Source organism: Melopsittacus undulatus, chromosome 4 (assembly GCF_012275295.1).
Source record: "Melopsittacus undulatus isolate bMelUnd1 chromosome 4, bMelUnd1.mat.Z, whole genome shotgun sequence".
Taxonomy (NCBI): Eukaryota; Metazoa; Chordata; class Aves; order Psittaciformes; family Psittaculidae; genus Melopsittacus; species Melopsittacus undulatus.
This window is the reverse complement of record NC_047530.1, coordinates 63,947,053-63,968,625: the sequence shown is the minus strand read 5'-3', so window position 1 is coordinate 63,968,625 and position 21,573 is coordinate 63,947,053. Positions and strand designations below refer to the sequence as shown.

Genomic DNA, 21,573 nt, shown 5'->3' with positions numbered 1-21,573 from the left:
ATTTCAGGGCTGAGAACCTGAAGTTACTCTTGACACATCTTACTCCTAAATCTTCATCAAGTCTTTTTAATATGGCGGAAATTTCAAAGGAGAGAAAGGCTCTTCAAGTCTCAGAACATATTAAATTGCATGTGTGATTCTGGCCATTTTTGCGATTACCATCAAAGTAGATGACATTGATTTAGCAGCTAAGGTACATTTGACTAAAAAAGACTTAAAACCAGCACTATGCTAAACAACTCCTAAAGCACATTGTTCAAAGTGTGCATCATTAACCTGTTCTGCGTTACAAAATTGCACTAGAAAAATAAGAATTACCTATAAGTACATGGAGGTGTTGCAATGACACCACATCATGTTCAGGAACTCTGCTTTAGGGCAAACTTTGTATTCTCTACAAGTGGTCATGGACTTCTCTGCTTTCTGGCGGTTCTCTTGCAGTGCTGGCTCTTGAGCTGAAAAAGTAATAAATCTGAAAACCTTCCAGTGCAGGTGCTGAGCAGTAGTGTACACTGTTTTCATTGCATTTATAGTCTTTGTGGTTTTGTGCTTCCAGTTTTTGTCCAGCAATGATTGTGCAGTTATTGCACTTCAGTGCTGGTTCAAGTTTGTCATGTAAAATGAAGCAAGGCTGGAGGCCTGGCTGACAGTCTAGCTCTAAATGTTATTCTGTCAGTACTGTCTTGAGAGGTTAGCAAACCCATGATCCCCTGAAAAACAAATGACAGTAAAGCAAGAAACTATCTTAATGAAAAAGGGGGACCAGCTGAAATTTCCTGCTATGGGTTCTGCAACCTTCAAAGTCTTAACAAAAAGTATATCCACCCTCTGGAATTCATGTATTCTTCAGCCCAATCCTATGGTGGTAAGCTTTACAGCCCGTTGGCTGAAGCAGGAGAAGTGCACTTAGGAAATGGGGAATACCCCTGCATCTCTTCTTCCCATCCCTCCATCTGCATGTTACTGGGCTTCTAGGTAATCTCTGCTATGGCAGTTAAAAGCAGGGTAAAAAAACCACCTTGTGTTCCAACAGTGGGATTCAAAGAAACAAAGATCATTTTGGGCCAAACCCAATATCCTTAAAGTCTGTCTGGAAACTGATGTGAGTTAAGGCTGGTTTGGGGTATCACACTACTTTGAAGGAGTGAGCCATTGCTTATCTGTATATTTGATTTCTTTTAAAAAGCTCAGACCTGTCAACAGCAAAGTCTAAGAGGAAAGTGAATTAATTTTATCACAAATATAAGTATATAAAAGAATAAGGAGCATTTGTCAACCTCTTCATCATGTGAAATAGAATATCCATGGCCACCTCTCGCCAGGATCACTGGGAGATTTGGGGGTTTAAAAAGAGTCAGCTGAGGAAGATTTGAAACCATTCTTTACTAAACCTGACTGCTAGCATGACACATTGGGTATTAGAGAAGAATTTCTAATAATTCCTTAAGAAGTCTCCGTATTCTCCCTTGATTCATTTGGTGGTTTATTGCTGATCCTGTTCAACAGGGAAGTTGGCATCTGGGCCATATAACCTGGCTGGAGAAAAGTTAAATTTTCTGTGTCCTGGTGTGTTACCATGGATGCAGCAACTCAGACCAAATTTGAACTACTTTCTCCATGGAATAATTTACATCAGCCTCCGAATTTCATCAGCCAAAGGCAGGATGAATCAGGCTGTCCATTACATAGCAGCTTGCTGAACCTCTCTGTCTGGATAAATTCATCTGGGAGGAAGCATAAATTCTTCTGTTTGCTGAACTCTGATATTACACAGCCTGTATATTCAGTTATGCAACCAGCAGGATCCTTGCCAGCAGAACCATCAGTGGTTTTTTGCATGCATTTGCATCTAATGATGCCACGCCTATGAGCAATGCATATTTAATGTCCCCCAGTTCAGGGAGGGAACACTGGGACCTGACCAAACACAGAACGAATCCTGTGATTTTGTATCATTGATGATGTACTGTCTTCTGGATTGCTGATACTGCAGTTTACACAGGAAGAGGTTTTTTTTGCCTGCCTGAAAAATCCAGCATCTTGACAGACAAAATGAAATCAACACATGTGCTGCATGTAAGATGCATGTGTTTGGCTCTTAGCTTTTTCTACTCATTTTCTCTGTTGAAACTATTGGCTGCAGGCTTTGTGCCTTTGCTGGCTGTAAATATGTCCAAAAGATCTGTGCACTTTGTCAGAAAGTAATGCATAAAAAAATACAGTCACCAGATATCCAGGCAATATCTGAGGACAAAGGAAGAGACCAAGGTGCCTTATGTATGTAGGCAGGCAAACCTACAGCAACTTTGTAAGCATAGTAGTATATCTATCTAACATAAATTATTTTAGAATGGTGGTATTTCCTTGGAAATTACATGGCCCTATGCTTATTTTTCCTCTATCATACTGCTGAGGAACTTCAGCATTTTTCATCTGTTACAACAAACATGATCCCATCTTTATTTGTTGATGTATGTGTCCTCGTGCATGCCTGGACTTCAGTGTAGTGTCACTGGTATGGCTTGAATGGCAAAGTGTTGTTCTTTTTTACATGTTTCTTGTGTTTCTTTGTTTTGTCCTATTTTTGATGATAATGTGAATCACTGGGCAAAGGAATAAATTTAATTTTGTTTATCTAGATTTTTACATCATCTAAGACCAACTCTCTGGATCTTAGACTGTTTGATGTCAAGAGGAATAATGTACTCAGTATAAGCTCTTACGAAGTTAGATATCACTTGGAATAGCAGAAATCCACAACAATGCTTTCCCATCTAAACTGCAGGCTCTTCAGGAAATGTAGGAGAATTCCCCATGTTCTGCTGGAAGGAGTTAGAAAGCTGTCTTCATTAAACTAAATTATGATACATTTTTCAAAAATGGTGCTAATTAAACCCACTGCTGTTGCTTAATTGCCATTGCTTTAACGACACTCATCTTTTAAGTCTGATGGTGTATTTTGGTGTTTAATATATGCAAGTTTGCCCATTATTATTGTCATCTGTGCTTGAACCATCAGGCCTCAAGTACATATCTTCCAGCAAAAAGATCCTAATGAAGGAGTTAAGGTAGTAAAAAAAGGAGGCATCAAGCCATGCCATGGAGTTGATCAGATGACAGAGCAAAGTTGTACCCTTCAGCTACTGCTATTGACAGGCAGTAAATAACATTGTCAGTGTTTTGTGGGAAACCTGTGATGCTCATTTGAAATAAATGTCTAAAAAGAGAAGTTTTTTGGCAACCCCAGAGTGATGGGAGGGTTCCAGGTTCTGGTCAACAGCAGAGTGCAATGTAATTGCATACCTTGTGGAAGCTTTTCAAAATAAATATCTTTATGTGCTTATGACTACCCTTCCCAGTTTTACTGCTAATGCTGACATTTCCATTCAAAATAATTCATTTTCACTACCTCTGTGCCAGTACATTTAAAAAAGAAAGGTGTAAATAGTAAAACTTCCCTGAGTAGAAGTGTGTGCTTGGCTCAGGTTTGAACTAAACCCACTGAATTTGGTATGAAAACAGCCCTTGAGGTTTTAGTCTTAACTGACTATTTTCTCTGGATGCATTTGCTTGTAAGCAGGAAACAACCTGCTTACAGGAAACACTGACATGTTTAACACCATCTTGAGTGAAGACAGTCTGTGTGTATTGCATGATAAAACTTAGTTTTATTGATGTAACTTCTACCAGTGCTTCTTAAATTGTTTAGAAGCTTTCATATAAACCTGGAAATACAGGCATACAGGATTTGAAGATTTAATTTGTTTGATTTCCTAGGAAAAAAAAATAGTAAGGAATGGCTTTGCTACACAGATAAGAGGATTTACAGTGTGAGACATGTTGCAGGGCACAGGGCGCATGAGTGTGTATGTCCATGGGCAGCAGCAAGAAACAAATTACGACCCAATGTCTGTCAGATGGGACAGTTAATTATAGCACCAGTGTGCCAGTGCTTCACAGGGCTAAAGCTATTTTTATAGAGGTGAGTAGGGACAGTGGCACTCCACAAAACAGTGTTCATGTTGGTTGTCGTGTATAAATACAAACTAAACCCTCCTCCAACCGGGAGCTTGGTCATGCATTCACAGCTTCAATTAAACTCCTAGTAAAGTTACTCACAGCTCCTTCCCCCTGTCTTCAGGGGAGGATGATATTATGCTGCCTGCCTGTATGACGTATGATTGCAGTACAAAGGTAATATTTTTATTGCACATGCAAGTAAGGATTGGAGAGACATAGCTGTAACTGAAGGAAGTGGGAAAAATGGGCAAAAAGAATGTCTGGAGCCAAGATTAATTTGTTTGTGGATTTCGTGTTTCTGTTACAGATTTTCCAGTAATTTAAGACCTGGAATATCCACACTGTTACGCCAAATGGGACAGATCTAAATTTAATACAGTTATATTAAGAAGCTTGTATTTATTTCATGCCAATTTTAAATTTCAATTTCTCTCTTTTTTTTCATTATGTTTTCAAGCACCTGACGTTTCAAAGGGAGTTTGATTCTGATTCTCTCAGACACTATAGCTGGGCTGCAGACACCTTGGACAATGTTAACCTTGTTTCAAGTCCCATCCACTCTGGGTAGGTCACTTAACAGATTTCCTTTATCTTTAAATGTGGAAATGTATTGTTGGCAGAAGAATACAGGCTGCTGTAATGGTTGATGACATGCCTATTCCTGCTCCAGTTGAAGCCAGTGGCAAAATGCGTACTGACTTCAAGGAGGATGCTTAATAACAGGAGTCAGTCTAAATTCTTGCATATCAAACCAAAATTTGCTTCTGCACTTAATTTTCTGAATGTCTAAGCATTGTAATCCCACAGGCTTCTTTTTAATAGTCCTGTTTTGCTTTTTCTGTTGCTGGTGCTTTGTTTTTAAGTGTCATAAGAGATTTTATTTGAATTGTACTAAATTATTTGGAATATGAAATCTGAAACACAACGTTATGCTTTCTGTTCTTTCATAGAGGGAAAAATGTGGGACTTTAAATTAATCTCTTACTTTATTTATACATCCATGATCCTGCCTCTTCTCCAGTAGCTGTAGTTTGATTTTAGTGGTACTATTCATTTACTTATGAGTCACCACTGTAGTTGTAGTGCATCTAGGCAACACCACAAAGACTTGATTTAAATGTCACAGTAGTAATGTTTGGATGTGTATTGTAAAAATTTACAAATAAATGTGTAATTGAAAGGTATCATTGCATATGAGATTGCCTAGGATAAATATTTGTTGTTTAGTTTTCAAGATCAGGACATAAAATTTCACGTCCTTTTTAATTTAATTCCCCATTTTGTGTCTAATTACATTCTTATAATGAAAATGAGTGCAGCACATACCAAAAGATTTCAGTTCCAAAAGAGCAGCAAGGCCCACAAATATAAAGATACAGTCCCACAACACATGTAAGCACCTATTTCTGCTGAACATTGCTACGGAGATCTGGATTTTTAAGTCCTGACCTGATGAAACGCTGCATATGATCAGTGCTAGAGGTGAATATCAACAACTGCAGTATGAAAATGTGAAGTCTATTGGTCATCACAGAAGAGTATGTCAGCAAAGGACCTCAGACAGCTGGTAGTCTACCCATTTACATTACAGGAGGATAAATCTAGTCAAGCTGTTAAGGAGATATAATTAATTTCTTTATAGTCACTGAAAATAGGAGATTCTGTAGTTACCCAGCTTCAGTAGCTCACTATCCTTTGTTACAATATCTCTTCCCCTGTTATGCAACTTAAAATTTCTTTGCTGAAGATTAAGCCTGTTTCTTGTCATATCCATAATAGTCATGGAAAACAATATCTTACTGGTCTCTTAACAATATTTTATGTATTGGAAGACCTGTAATCCTGTTTTTTATAAACTAAAATGCTGCAGAATCCTCCTGGATGGTCCTTTCCAGATTCCTGATGCAGTCCTCTAGCTCTCCCCTCTTCAGTTTATTTCTAAGTCAGGATCATTACCTTCGGTCTGACACAACACACTTAATCTTGAGCAATCCCACAGTGGGAATTATCATTTTGGTAACTGCAGTTTCTGTTGAAGGATGTTTGTGATCTGCTGGTGTTTCCTGGTTCTTTCCTGAAGTTCTGCAGTCTGGTTATTTTTTGTGTTTTGTGGTTACGTGTTTGGCTTCTTCCCTTTGTTTGTGTTTGCCTTTGCAGTATTTCAGGTTTTTGGTTTCAGACTGTTTTTCTATTTTAGTAAGACAGTTTTAATTCTGATCCTATTTTCCTAAGACTTTTCAGCCCTTCTTTTTGCCCAGTTTTCAAATTATGAATTAAGTAAGACATTATGTTAGTACCCTGGCCTAGGACAGCACAGTGTAATCTATACATGAAGTTTCCCTTCAGTAAAGTGCTGATGGTATCTCTTTTGAGGGAACTTCTGAGATGACTGTGCACTAACTTACCTTATCTATGTAGTACCTCCATTGCTTACTGAAATACCAGACAGTACTTCCACACACCCACTGAGTAAGTTACTCTTGTCGAAGGAAGTTAAACTCATTTGACATGAGTTACTATTGCCACTTCTATTTTGGCTTGTTTTTATTTTGAGGACTGGTGAGTTGTAATCTCTTGATTATCCATCCTTTAGGCCCTTATTGTTGGATAATCTTTTCCTGGATAAAGTGGATAAATTACTGTCAGGTTGATTGTTGGATAATTTATTCCTGAATATTTCTGGTAATTTGGTTTAGATTGATTGATCTAAAATTTTCTGGTTCCTTTTCATCCTGGTACAAAATAGGTCTGATATTTGCAACCTGCCAGTCCTCTGGGACAATACTTGTCTGCCCTTAGTTCTTCAGCATGCTCCCTAATGGTTCCAACCCTTCAAAATATATTCTGTGAACATGGGCTCTTTCACATCAACTACTTTAGATCTCCTCTCTTTGTACATCAGTCCTCACTAATGCAGAAGTGGCCTTAGCTGTTCCCCAGAGGTAGGGCCTGCACGCCTGTAGCAGAGAAGAAAATGGGGAGGCTGCAGGGGAGGGAGGAGATCTGAGCACCAAAATATTCTCAAACAGGTATAGCTTTTCTGACCAGTCACATTGCTCATTTGACAGATAAAGTTCATCAGAAATCAAGCTCTGGTGACTCATTTCCTTTGTTATGGGAAAAAAAACCCTCACTTGTTTATTTTCTTTTGAATTGTGTCTCCATGCTATAGTATGACAGCATTTGGTTTTTCCTGTTACCTTCATCTAGAGGCAGTCAATGCATGTTCTCTTCACACCTTCCTGTTACCTCAGCACATCTGATGTTCAGAGGATCATGAGTTTTCACTTCTCTTCCATCAGTCTTTTTCTGCAGAGCAACTCCTTTTCTGCTTGTTCATGGTGCCTCATCCCTGGCTCTGTCCCCAGTTACCTCTGTGGCCATAGCTAAGGGCTGGGGTCACTGCTGTTAGCAGTCCTTGTGGTCCAGGTTGCCCCGTGGCCATGGCCTGACCCCACCACTGTGCATTCTTCATCATCTTGCAGACTATGCAATGTTCTGTGCAGGGGAGCTCCACCGGAGTCCACTCTTTTGCCCATTTGTGCACTGTCAGAACAGAGCACCATGGTTTGTTCCCATTTCTTAACTGAGACAGATGGGGAATTTTTGGAGGAGGATGTGGAGTTCCAGCAATGTATCAGTGAAAGGGAAAGAAAGAAGGAATTGTTGGCAGTTATTTCACGTCTTCTGGTTTTCCTCCTTTTTAAGCCAAGATAATGTTTTATGTTTTTCTTTTTTAATTCACATAAGTTGTTTTGCCAGCATATATTTAGAACAGAGTCCATTGTAAGCAGTACATTGAAATGTGTAATGAATCTTGAGGCCTCCGGGAGGGTAGAGACCCTTCACCAAAATGACCTTCAGTTCTCAGATGTGAGCCTACTTGTGCAACTTCCCCAGAATAAAATGTGGGTGTGCTCCCTTTATGCTGACTGTTTTAACTCCTTGGTTTTCTTAGCTGAAAGAAACAGTATGTCACACTGCCTTTCATATTGAGAAACCTGGAAAAACTGGATGCAGTCTTGCAAGGTGGAATACATCAGATTAATTATCGTTTATGCCAACATCCTGTACATGCAGAAGAATTTATTTTTGAAAGCAGTGTAATGAATGGCATGAACGGATACTCCTGTCAAGTATCCTGCCACACATATCATTTATACATTATACTTTGGAAAACAAACTACTTTAGAAAAGTACAAGTGGTTCTCCATGGCACAGTGGAGCACGCTTTGGGAATTAAATAAAGAAGTCATGTTACAGTAATTTCTCTCTTGACCTAAGTTAATAGCAAATACTTTCCTCTTCTCCATGTGCTTTTGCACATTTCTCAGAGAAATTATGGACTTGTGCTGACTCATTAGATTAACACTTCCTTTCAAATTATTTCCATGTGTAACATATTTTGTATGACACAGGTCACCATATGCAAAGCAAAAGACAACTAATTTCTAAGGTTGGCCTTCAGATGTGTTGCTTTTGTTATTTTTCTGGTTGTTACTTTTCCTTTGCACATATTATTGATATTTTCTGTTGCTTACCTCTAATTATCTTACATTAATTTTTCCCATTTGCTTTCTAAATTATTTTGCAGCTATTCCTCTCCACTCCCCCAGTATGATTCAAGGTGATAACTCTGTGCTTTCTGTGAATCTTTCCTTTTCTTTTCATTTTTTAAACTTTTTCCCCCACAGTGTGTAGATGTTTGTAGTGCATCCGCCCACAACCTCATCCCTTCCATGCTCATTAGCATTTAGCATTGTGTTTTAGAAATCACATTCTAGTTTCCATTATTAGTGCAACATTAATTTAGGTAAGCATCAGCTACTAATCTTTTTGATAGAAAGTGCATGTAATGCTGTTTGGAATTACTGTTATTGTTTTAAACAATGAATTACTAATTTGAAAACTAAACAAGGGAACAATTAATATACAGTTGACAATGATTACCTTTATATGGGAGCAATATGCATAAAGGCTGATCTACTAAAAGTTTTGTCTTCACTGAAGGCTGCAGTGTGGTATAGACACCAAAGCTGGCTGCAAAGGGCTAGTTCCTGCTGTGGAGTATAGACTCACTTCAAGGGTTAATCTACTTTTGCTGTGAGCAGTGTGCATTAGCAGTGCTAAACCCCAATTTGAAAAGACCAGACTGACCTTGAAGTCTACAGCCTAAATAAACCTAAGAACTTAACATCTAATTTTATAGGTACTTAGTTTTAACTTCCATTGATTTTATTATTATTATTATGTCAGTTGATTTAGGTCCCTAGAGATTTTTGACAATCCACTCTTACATGGTCATCTAAATAGTTTAGATACAAAGACAATATCTTATGTGGGTGCAAGCTTTGGCATTTTTGTGGTAAATCAAAACTTTATTATTTTATATTCTGAGCTGGTTTAACATGCTGGTAATCATATACATGATAGGCAGTTCTCCAAGACTCTGCTTTTTACTGAGCCATTGGGCCCAGCCCAGCTTTGCCAAGCTTTCCTGAGGCCTCTCCTTGCTCTGTGATGCACAGACCAAATGTGCCTCCCAAGAGATGCTGCACATCAACCCTGGAGAGCTGCTCCAGCCAGCCACCCCTCCATCCTGCTTCCATGTCATCTCAAGTGGCCTCATTTCCTCTGCAGACAAAAACCATGCACATTTTAAAAGGCCACCAAAGCACTGACTGTAACAGATTCCTTTCAGTATTCTCCCTTTGATGACCAAGGGTCCTTGCTTAATATTTTACTTAGCTTCATAGAAAATTTTAAGGGATTGTCTTGAGCTCTCTTCACAGCTAGTCACGTGCTGGCTACTTGTCAGCTCTGAAGACCAGCCATTGGCCTACCCTTCCACGTACTCAGTGGCATCTGCCTCCTACTATCAGCTTTCACCATTCACAATATAGAGCAGTTGCAGGGAGGAAAGGCAACACGAACACGCTGACAGGCTGGTAGTGCTTAGTGAGCAGAGGGGAAAGGAACCAATGGTCCAGGCTCTCTAGAGCTGATGTCTCTTCTTGGTATAACCTTCTGTTAGCAAACAGAAAAGTGTTCCAGTCAACAGATTTTACAGACATGTAAGATCTTGTGATCTATAAATATTGAGATTAACGTAACTTACAATTTTCAGACTGATCACACTGGTTTTGACATAGATCTAATATTTCTAGAAAGTGCTCAACTAGTCATTAGTCATCCTGTCCCATTAAACCAATTCCTCTTATTAGGAACTGCGATATAGTAGCAGCAACATTTGGATTCATTCAGTAGTGTACAGTGTGTTTATCTAGGAGACAAATGTGGATACAAATTATTTGTATGAAAACTACTGTTTTCATAGATTACGAATTTTATTCTATGCTTCAGTACTATAAGGTGTCTGGGACACAAGAAATTATAATTTGGGGTTAGGGTCACCTCTGAGGCCTGTTTCTGTTTATTTAAAGAATAAAGGCCATTATTCTTTACTGCATAATTCTAATTTGGCTTGAAGAAAGGCAATGTAGCAATTTGTTTATCTGGAATTCAGTTGGACAACCTTTCTGTCCTGCATCATATATTTATACCTTGTGTCCCTACCCCTCTGTCTCCTGCAGACCACTACCAAGTTTTGATTACAGTCCTGCCTTTCTGCAGCTTTTTCCCACCCCTGTTGGCCGGGCTTCCTAATGCAGCTTATTTGTAAGCCTGGCCAATCCACATCAGCTGTTACTTTTGATGTCATGCTGGTCTCAAAAGCAAATATAAAAGTCTTACACAAATTCCTATTCATACTTCAGAACATTTGGGTTTTTTTAAGGAATGTTTATGACCCCCTGGATTATTGGCCCTTTACCTTAGTTCAGTTTGCAGTAGGAAACCAGGGAATTGAATGGAGTCGCTTGTTAACCATGTGAAGTTTTAGTTCTTAAGATCTGGAAGTTTTGGGAAGAGCCTTGAAAATATTGAAACCTTACAGCAGATGTGCCAGCTATGTCAGCATCTGCATATCATACAGAAGGAGCAAACAAACAAAAGTTTTGGCATCAAGACTCATGTCCTTCTTGATACTAGTCTGTTACTGCATCTTCTACCTGAAGCTATTCTCTCTCAGCAGCTTATGGTACAGAGGAAAAGGGGGGGTATTTTGGAGCACCAGAGGAGACCCACCAGAACTGTTTAGAGCTCCAGGAAACTGTATGTTTTGATCCACATAAATTGGAAGGATTTTTGATGTGGAGTTTTGAAACAGGCTGAAATCTGATTTTGGTCTTGGTTGGAGACTCCACTTCCTGTCACTGTTCCATTAAAGACAGTTACACTTCACGTGTGCAGCTTCTTAGTATTTCATAGCCTAAACTTTGGCTATTTATGATTATTCCTTTGCTAATGAAAAGAATTTTATGTTAAAATCTACCACTCACCATTTACAAATATAATTGCTTACCCTTCTATTTTTAAATGGAAAATCATGCATTAGAATGACACCAGCAAATGCAATTTTAACATCATTTTTCACTGCTTTGTGTCATCTTTAAGCACAAGTACTGGCCTGATTTCTTCTAAGTGCTAGTAGCCTAAAGAAAGTTATGCACTTGATATTCTCACTCATTCCCTATCAGTGGAAGCCCTTAATAACCTACACTGACTGTCACCCATGGTGCCAGCACTTCTCTGTCAGCCATCAGTATTTTTTACAAATGAAACTTTGAGCAGGTTTTAAAGACTGAGATCCCAGAAATAATAAGCATTTTTTGATTCTCCTTTTTCTACACTGTTCCTTTCTGCATGTCAGGGTAATTACTTCTGTCTATAGACAGTAGACCTAACAGTAATAGAGGGATGCTTTTAAATTCTAATTTTAAATACTACTAATAACTGTCTGTGTACTCTTTTAATCCAAATTGCTCAGTAGCACCCACTCATTTCACCATGATGTTCATAGACCTTTAATAATTCCTGCTTTTGATAACCAGTAGTTAACATGTAAGTATAAGTTTCAAAAGAAGCTTTATGTTCTTTTTAGTTTAGCTGGGATTGGGAGGACTTTCCTAATAATGTTTTAAAGACTAGTTGTTAACTGTTTGCTGATTTTCTTGTTTTGTGACCATTTTCATTGACGTGTTTCCTTTTACCTACAGTTTCCTGGTTAGTTTTATGGTTGATGCACGTGGGGGTTCGATGAGGGGCAGTCGCCATCATGGAATGAGAATAATTATCCCACCACGCAAATGTACAGCACCAACCCGCATCACCTGCCGCTTGGTAAAGAGGCATAAACTGGCCAGCCCACCACCGATGGTTGAAGGAGAAGGATTAGCAAGTAGACTTGTAGAAATGGGGCCAGCAGGGGCACAGTTTTTAGGGTGAGTTGTTCTATGAATTTCATTGTTTACACTCATGTTGCATCTTTCATTTCCTTTATCATATGGACTTAAGTAGTTAAACGTTGGCTTTACTTCATTTGAGCATGTAAGATAGGCTTCTTAACTTGAAATACTAAAAAATGACAACCTGACATTCATTCCAGAAAGTACCCTTGTATTTTAAGGGGAGTTTTGTCTCTATAATGACTGCAGAGTGGAGATGAAGGTAAGAAAAGCCACTTAAAGGCCAGGTCCTGCCCCCATCTACTCATGCAACCTGCCTTGGAAATCAGGAGTCACATGCCTAAAACTGAGAACAGGTTTTGACCCTCTTGCTTGTAGAGTATCAGAGAATCATCACAAAAAAGTATCCTAAGGTACCCGAAAGGAGCCAAATATAAAGCTGTGTTCTCTGTGCTGTGGCTCGCGCACGGCTCGTGCCAGTGTTGCTGGGATCTGCCTGTCTCCATCCCATGGAGAAAAGCCACTGAGAGCAATGGTGGAGCACTTACTGTAGAGCATCAAGTAGTACACATGCTAGGAACTGACCTTTTTAAGCTTAAAATAGGGGAAACAATCCACTATGATGCGGCGCTTTTTTTCCTAATTATAAATTTTGTTCGTTACCATGAGTGGCACCCTGGTGTAAACTGCTGGTTCTGTCGGGAATGACAGCTTGTTCCTAATTTCCCCTTCTCGTTTCTCTTCCTGCTGCATGGATGTTATTCAGTAAACTGCATCTTCCTAAAACTCCTCCCCCTCTAAATGAGGGTGAGAGCATGGTTAGCCGAATCCTGCAGCTTGGTCCACAAGGAACAAAATTTATTGGGTAGGATACGTACGGAAAAGATATAGAATGTCTACAGTTTTTCTTTTGTTTCCAATTTTTTGTTATTCCCATTTTATTTTTCTTTAAGTTTTCTAAACCTTTCAGTTGATTTATGTCACTGAAAGAAAATCATAGTGGCTTGATTTAATATAGCTCTGCTACTACCTTGTGCTTATAGGCATGTAAAATTCACTGCCAGCATTCTGCTTTCATGACTTCTGTGCTGTTGTAATCTTTTAAATTTAAAGCGTTTCAACTGCATCAAATACATTTTAATACACAGTGAAAGTCTTTTAATTTCAACCCTGTGGTAGAGAAGGTATTTACAGGCCTTGAGTCAGTCTGGTTTAGGAAGAACATTTGTAAAATGCAATTGCATCAAGTCTGTTATTTATGAAAGATTGTTTAGAAAAGCTGTTATTGAGTGAATTCAACAAGGTTGGAGAAATACTAATCTTTTCAACCTGCAAGAGGCATCTTGTTAAAAGAAGTTTATAAAGCCAAATATACTGCCCAGAGGAACTGCAGTGTGTAGTCTAAAAATGTAAGAATGTTTCCATATATTTTTAGCTGTTACTTTCAAACCTTATTGTGAAATTTATTGCATTAGGTTTTGAAAATATTGGTGAGTGTTTGGCATTCCAAACCTGTTCAATACCTTCTCACTTGAGTATTCTTGTTAAATGTCATGCACAAAATTGTGTGGTTTCTGAATATTTACAGAGACAGTATCTGAAATATTAGCCTGCAAAGATTGTACTATAGTGTTAGTTTCCAGTTTGTACTCTTTTGGAACCAGAGAGTAAATATCTAAAACAATGTATTTAAATTTTTGGTATATACTTACTGTGCACATTCCTTTCTTTTAAAGGACTTGTGATTATAGCCTGGATGTTATTAAAAGCATCTAAAATATGTCTTTTTTTTCTATTTTCATGGGAAAAAATACTGTCTTACTCTTCCCCCTTGATATTGTATGCGAAAACTGGACTTGCAACTAGTTTATGTTTTCCCTCATGATGGCTGCTGTGATTTCTGTGCTCAAGTAATTGATTGGTTAATGCACCCAATACCTTGCAGGTATCTAGTACCATAGAAGTGCTGCATATTTCTCCCATCATGTGATGCTACTTCTGAGTTATTACAGTGCGGTGAAATCCTTTACAACCTCTGTAGGAAAATAATGATACTGTCTATTTAAATGTCTTAAAGCTGCATAATTGTTCACTTACTGTGTGATTTCAGTCGGTTTGTCTTAACATACTTTAAAATGCATATCCTGCCTGTGAAGTGTTTGGCAAAAGTGTCTGTTTTGTTAAGGAATGGCACATGAAGTGAATGGTGGTTTCTGTCGGTTGTTCACAATAACTGTTCAGTAATGCACTTGCAGTCCTCCATTGAAGGTACATTGTCTGGTGATGTAGGTGTATTATTAACCACGTTCTCATTCCCTTTCCCCAAAAATGTTTGACAGTAACTAATATAAATGTGGTTGTGTTGCTTAACTTGGAGAAGTCCATTCTGAAAGGATCTAAACATTCACCAGTGGTGTTTACAGTGCAGTTACAGATGTTGCAGCTGTGATTTTGGGCATGAGAACCAGAAAGTGAAGCTAATGAGAAACAACCTCCTGTGTTTCACAGGAGCTGCATCAACAGAGTGCCAGGGAGAGCTTTGAATAGTTTGCAGCTTAGTTTGAAGTTTAAAACCTACATGCATGAGCAGTTCCTGCTGCAGTCAATAGCTGTTGCATGCATTTGGATAGCTGGACTGGCTTTCCCCCTTCCAATCCCTTGAGCCAAATCTGAATTTTGGCCATGCTAATGCAAATTAAAAGTCAGCAGTCCTGTGTGTGCTAAAGGCAGGTTGGATCACCTACATCCTGGGATAAATGACCAGGGAGAACACTCCTTAGCAAATGTTATAACTATTTTTCCATGTAGGCAAATGTTTCAGGTTTTCATATTAAAAATGAGCTATATGTATTAATATTTTCTAGTTATCTATTAATTATAGTTTAAATGATAAAGGATTGTGCAGCTTTGGCAATTTTACAAAAAAAAATTATCATAACAGTGCTAACTATTTAAAATGACTGAAGTTTTCTTAAGGACTTAATGCTCGTAGGAAATTAAGGGAAGTGAGGAGATATAGGATTAAAAGTAATATGATTCCTTTTTCTCTAGCCCTGTCATAGTGGAAATCCCGCATTTTGGGTCAATGCGAGGGAAGGAAAGAGAACTAATTGTACTTCGAAGTGAAAATGGTGAAACATGGAAGGAGCACCAGTACGACAGCAAGCATGAAGACTTAACTGAAATACTTAATGGCATGGATGAAGGTAAATATTTTCCCAGAATTTTAGCAAGCCTTACCTTTGTGCAGGCTTACTAACATGAGCAGACCAAAGCACCCTAGAGTAAAGCAGGCCAGGGGATATCTGACTTTAGGAAATATTGTGTGTGTTACCTATTAAACTAACAGAAAATTGTAAAGAGAAATTGTTCAGCAGTGGCCTGGAGACATCCTGAAGTGAATGGTAAGTTTTGGTCTGAAGTCTTGCCAAGTTTAAGTGAAGTTGCACAGTTGCTTTACAGCATGAAGTTGAGTACAGCATCCCAGCTGGAGGTAAGCATGTTTCTGCTGCTCAGGAAGGGCCATGTGAAGGTCATTCCAAAACAAAGATGAAATGTAAATATCAGTTAAATTAGACTTTCCCACAGCTACAGGCTTTAGCCCATGAGCCATTCTTCTTTAAAATGGTATTGTTAGAGGTTGCCTTCCACAAATATGCAACCTGTCTTCCAGATGCCCATCTGTGAAGTCTGGCTTCCTTGTTTTGCTTGGACATTGCTGTTTATGTAAAAATCCCTTAAGATGAGAGGACTTGGGTTTACATATTCATCAGAAGATGTGGTGACAGGTCTTTATGGGCAAAGCCAGGCTAGGGCTGCAGTGATCTGGTACCTATGCTTTCTTTTCCTAGCAAGTATTTTTCAGTACTTGTTCTGATAAACCACTGCTTGAGCTCTTTGCATCAAAGTGTGAATAAAAATTGTTTGTGTGAATTTTGCTTTTCTGTAAGGGCTTATCGGTAGAATTTTCTATAAATAACTTCCTAAGAAAGTCACGGTGTTGTGTCATACAACCAGGAGGAAAATTATTTAGCAACAAAAAGTTGACTAGCAGCAACAGCATTTGAAGCAAATGATGAGGCTGCAGATGGAAGCTGTGAGAGGTATTTGTGAACAGGATCTGCCTTTGATCTTGGCCTCTACTTACTTGAAGAGGAGCAAAAGGGACACTTTGAAAACATGGAAGGTTAGCAGTGTTGTGAGGGGCTTCCTTGGAGGTCTGAGATTTAGCATTTTTACTGATTTCCTGGTCATCTGGGAATGAGAACAGCAGGATGGGACTCTCTCTTCAAAGCACTTGACTCTCTTCAAAGCTCTCTCTTCAAAGCGCTTGAATTGCATGTGAGCTTGTAAAAATGCAGAGCAACAGCAAAGATCTATTGTAGCTATGTATTTTTGTGAAGATCTATGATGATCTATTGTAGCTATGTATTTTTAAATAAATACAGAAAAACCAATCAAGCAGGAGGGCAGAAACATGCAAGTGCTGGCTCAATGAGTTTGGAAAAATACAATAAAGGTCATCACAGAAAGGTACCCGAAAGCAGTGGAACAGGCAAAAGAGTGAGTATGGCCCAGGACAGTATTGCTTGGGGAAGAATTGCTTCAGGATTGAAGGCAGTAGTTGCAGCCTTTCTGAAAGAAAAATATCACTGGGAACCCCACCTTCTCTGTGCACTAGCATGAGATAGAAAGTTATGATTTGGCATTTGGGTGAAGTATTGGTGCCTTGTCAATGGTGAGCTAGTCAGAACTGATCAGCAGTTTGCTTATTTGCTACATGTGATTTCCAAACTGATCATAGTGTAATTTTGGAGTAGGGAATCTGGGCACAAAACCACTGTTCAAAAGTGTTCAAAACTTGCATCACTTATGAAAGAGGTCTCCAGAGGTGCCATATGGATAAATTAACATTTACAGAGAATTCAATAAATAGAAACTCTTTGAGAGAGGTGAGCATGAAGCCCTCAGTAAATACAGCCTAAAGTAATAAGCTTCGCAATTTGGAACCAGAGTACAACCTTTTGATCTGTTGAGGATTTCAGGTGGTTCTTCCTTTCTGGGGAGCTGCCGTTAGTGTATATATGAACAATCAGTGAATCACAGAAAGTATGACGGACACTGGCCTATTCTCTTAGACTGAAAATATTTGGCACCTTAAAAGCCAAGCCGCAGACATGCCTTTTACCAATCCAGACAATCATTTATGAGAGGGAAAGGAGAAAAAATACTGCAGACACACCCAGAGCATTGTATCGATTATTTGTTCAGTTCATTTTGGCTTAATCCTTCTCTTCTAGTTAGGAAAATAAAGCAATAAAATCTCCTGCATTTAAATAGTACAAAGGTCTTGACAAAATTGTACTCCAGTTAAATGGCTCTTTTTCTATGTAAAAGGTCTTCCAAGCAATGACATAAAATTACAAAATTGTGGAATTAAAAGCAGGGTTTTTCTTATTTTCATCTGAACACATACTGTTTTGTTACAAAATACCACTTAGATTTGGCTCTGAAGGAGTCTCTTGCATCACAGAAGGTCATTCAACTTTGGAAGGTTTCTTTTCCAGGTATGAACTGTGGAGATAGAATCAATCTTTATTTAAATAAAAAGCAGCCATATAGTAATTTCCAGCACTTTAGTTTGTCTTTGCAAGAAAATTAATCTGCCAAGTCATCTCTAAATGCTGTACCATGCTTCAGGAGTGCCTGTTTTTCTGTTATAAGGGGCTGGTCCATTTTGTGATAGACCTGCTGTGACAATTCTTTCCAATCTGTGCAGTGACGGAGGCCAATCAGGCTTTTATTGCCAGCTCTGTAATATGCTAAGTTTTTTAAGATGCAGTTTGCTGCTTTGCTTTGTTTTCCCGTTCTTTCTCTTCCGCTTAGCTAGTGGCGTTGCGACATCTTTGCTCTTCGTCCTGCACAAGGACTGCTGAAAACCTGTGTTCTTCTGGGAGCAGCACCATCTGCTGGAAAAACTCATCTCAGACTAGATCCAGAGCAGAAGGCAACACTTCAGGGCACTAAATGCAGGATTAAATAAGAGCAGAACTTTGCTTTTATTATCATGAAAGAACAATGAACCGTGATGTGAAAAGACAGTTTTTCTGTACTTTTATTATAAGGAGGGTGCTGTGCTTAGTCAAATACAGAGCTGAGGGAATACAGGGAGCTTGGCAATTTTAGGAAGAGGAGGAACTTGATTCCAAACACAGAGGTAGAAATTCACAGCTTCAGCCCATATTGCATATATTTAAACTTGAATCAATTAAAAAAAAAACTAAAAAAACAACAAACTATTGTTTATATATATATATATAATTTTTTTTAAAGAATAAGCTGTTGTTATTGATGAATTGGTTACATTTTCCGCTAAGCTTCTTTTAGATATAACTTGTGTTTGCTTTCTATGTTCCAGCTCCTTTTACAGGTGCCTGCAGACAAACTGGGGGCAAAAATGCACACAACTGGGGTAGTTAACCTTTTGAGAAGCATTTGCAAACTAGTGAGTGAGCCAGGAAATACAAATATTTGTGGCTACAATATGCTCACAGCTGCACAATGTGGTTTCAGATGGGAAGCAGGAGCTTTTACATAACTATTTCTTTGAATCTACAGATCATACCAGGGTGTGACCATGTTTATGCTTGAAGTTTAAAATACCCCTATAGATCACTCTGCAGTGATTTTGCCACATTTCCAGAAAGTTTTTTAAGCATATTACTGTTAAACTTTATGTTGTGAATGGCAAGATAAGCGACTGCACAAAAATATCCAAAAAAGCACTTAAAAGGGACATTTTATTATTTGAAGATGAGACCTCCTCATGGTCCTGGGAGCATCTAGTTATGTATGGGAACTATTGAAGCTGGGAGAATGGTTTTAGTTACTGGCAGTTTTAAGACAAATCTCACTGCCCTCAGCTTCTCCTTGCTCCTTCCCATGCGCTCTTCCTGCCTCCATCTATGTCCTGTACTTTTCTCCATCTGCACACTGCCTCCTGGGTACCCCACTTCTTGTGCAACAATTTCGTAATGGGCACATCTGTGTATGGGGGAAACTGGTATCCTACGTGCATCCCACCTGTCAGTCTGTGTACAGTGACTTCTCTTACACTATTTCCAGTCAGAAGATACTTGTTCTGTGTCACTTTACCTGAAAAAGGCAAGATATTAGACATGGATGAATTTGTTCCACAACTGCCTCTCACCTGGCAAAACTGGTGTGATTGCTTTCCTTGACCTGATCCACCCTATATGAGGTCCCTCACTGACCTTGGAGGACATGTCTGTGTTTCTCTTCTCCTGTCCAGGAACCTTAATGTAACACTCATATAACAAGATGGACTAGAGAGTGAGAAGGGTTGATTTTCCCTCCTTTCCTTCTTGGCATCTCATCTCTCTTCCATTACTTCCACCAGCCACCTCAGGATACGTGTACCTTACGCTTGGGTGACAGGGGAAGACACATATGCACAAAGTATTTACAATAGCTTTCTTTTGACTTACTAAAACTTAATGGTCTCAGGTGTTCTTTGTGCTGTTACCACAAATCTGGGAGACAGTGACATAGGGAGACTCTTCCCAATCCTGCCACTAACCTTTCTGCTTTACCTCTCTCTGCTTTGCTATCATGTAAGGTGAGCTGTACAGCATGATTTCTGTGGTTAAAAACCCCTCACACAAAATCCAACCAATGAAACAAAAAATCCTTTGATGTTTTTACTTAAAACACGTGTGTAGGAATGAAGTGCAAAGCAGCTGAGGAAAAAAAGGTAATGATGATAGCTGTTTCTGTAAAATGCACGAGATGCGTTCAGGAAACGTGACCTCTCACAGAACTAGTTTTCCCTGTTCCATTAGTTCTGTCATGCTAACGCTGTGTTTCTCAGTGCAGTCAGAGAGGTGCTTTGATTGCTCATCATCTTTTGGGTTTTGTTTTTCCTTTTAGAGGGCAGCTTCACACAGAAGCTCACATGTGTATTATCCAAACATAACCTCACTCTGTACAGTCCAACTCCTCTCCATGCCACTCTGATCTTCACATCTTCCTCCTCAAAAGGAGGACACCTGCCAGGCTCAGAGGATTTTGACATGTTCTTACATAAAACACCGATCTTCTACTTCAAGAGAATTTTAATTATCCTTCATCTCTGTGAGCATTTTACAGGGGGTTTAGTCTCTAGCAACCAACAGGAAAATACATAGGATTTACCAGTCAAGATTATACCTGCCTGGTAGTTTAAGAATCCAGTTTGTCTCCTGCACAAGCCATTGCTTCCAGAGGCTGCAGGCAGAATACCTAATTCATTAGAGAACTTCAGATATCAATCTCTGAGTCAAAGTAAATGGAAGCTGACATTATGATAAGAAATTATGCTCCTTTGGTAGGTACATAGTATCCAGAGCAACACTGTGCAATTAATCCAAATTACCTGCTGAAAGTTTTAAAATGGAAAACTGACATTTTACCAAATTTATATTCTAATTATTTTGGAGCTGTAATTGAGCTTACATGTTCAGAGGAGGAAAATGTCTCAGTCACATGAAGTAAAGGATTTTATAAGTGTCTTTTGTCTTGGTACCATTTCTAGTCCTCTTGCTGCATCTGATGGAATTGTCATCTTTCCAGGAATAAACTTTCTTCTTTAGGAATGTGATACCCTTTTTAAGGAGGAAAGTAAGCATAGAAACTCGTAGACTGCTGGCATGAAACCCTGTTACAATAGCTAAAAAGACAAAGTGCGGTAAATTATAGGAGAAACGCATGACAGTTGTGTAATTACCTCAATTTGTGAATAGTGTTTGTATCTCAGGGGTTTCACTAGTGTATATATGCACACACATAGAGTAATATTTGGACATATCACAGTTTTCCTCAGTGCATATATGTGTCATCTACTTATTAATCAGTTAATATAGATATATACTCCATGCACCTTTCTGAGCCCTGGTGACTCTGTGAGCTGGGAATGTGGCTGAGAACACTAATTGTTGATGACCTCTTTCTGTTCCAGTTGTGTCTGAGGATAATTAGGTTTCTCTATAAACTGTGGAGCATAATGCAGTTATTTGGGGGCAGATATCTAATGCCTGAAAGCCTGATGTGGGAAGGAATCCTTGCTGTGGTTTCATTGGTAGTTCTGGCACACAGAGCTCTGTCACATCCACCATTTACTGGAGAGCTCAGTGTCTGGTAAGGATTATATGAATGCCAGTCTGGGAGATGACTTTCTCAAGTGCCTTAG

The 21,573-nt window shown here is 38.9% G+C and overlaps 1 protein-coding gene across 1 annotated transcript in view; it reads left to right on the top strand.

Moving 5' to 3' along the window:
• Positions 1-21,573, top strand: part of ANK3 (ankyrin 3) — a 369,399-nt gene that overhangs the window by 306,340 nt on the left and 41,486 nt on the right. The window contains exons 27-29 of the mRNA XM_034062680.1: positions 4,478-4,584; positions 12,138-12,362; positions 15,378-15,532. Coding sequence (XP_033918571.1) covers positions 4,478-4,584; positions 12,138-12,362; positions 15,378-15,532 — 487 coding nt within the window. The remainder of the gene's footprint in view (positions 1-4,477; positions 4,585-12,137; positions 12,363-15,377; positions 15,533-21,573) is intronic.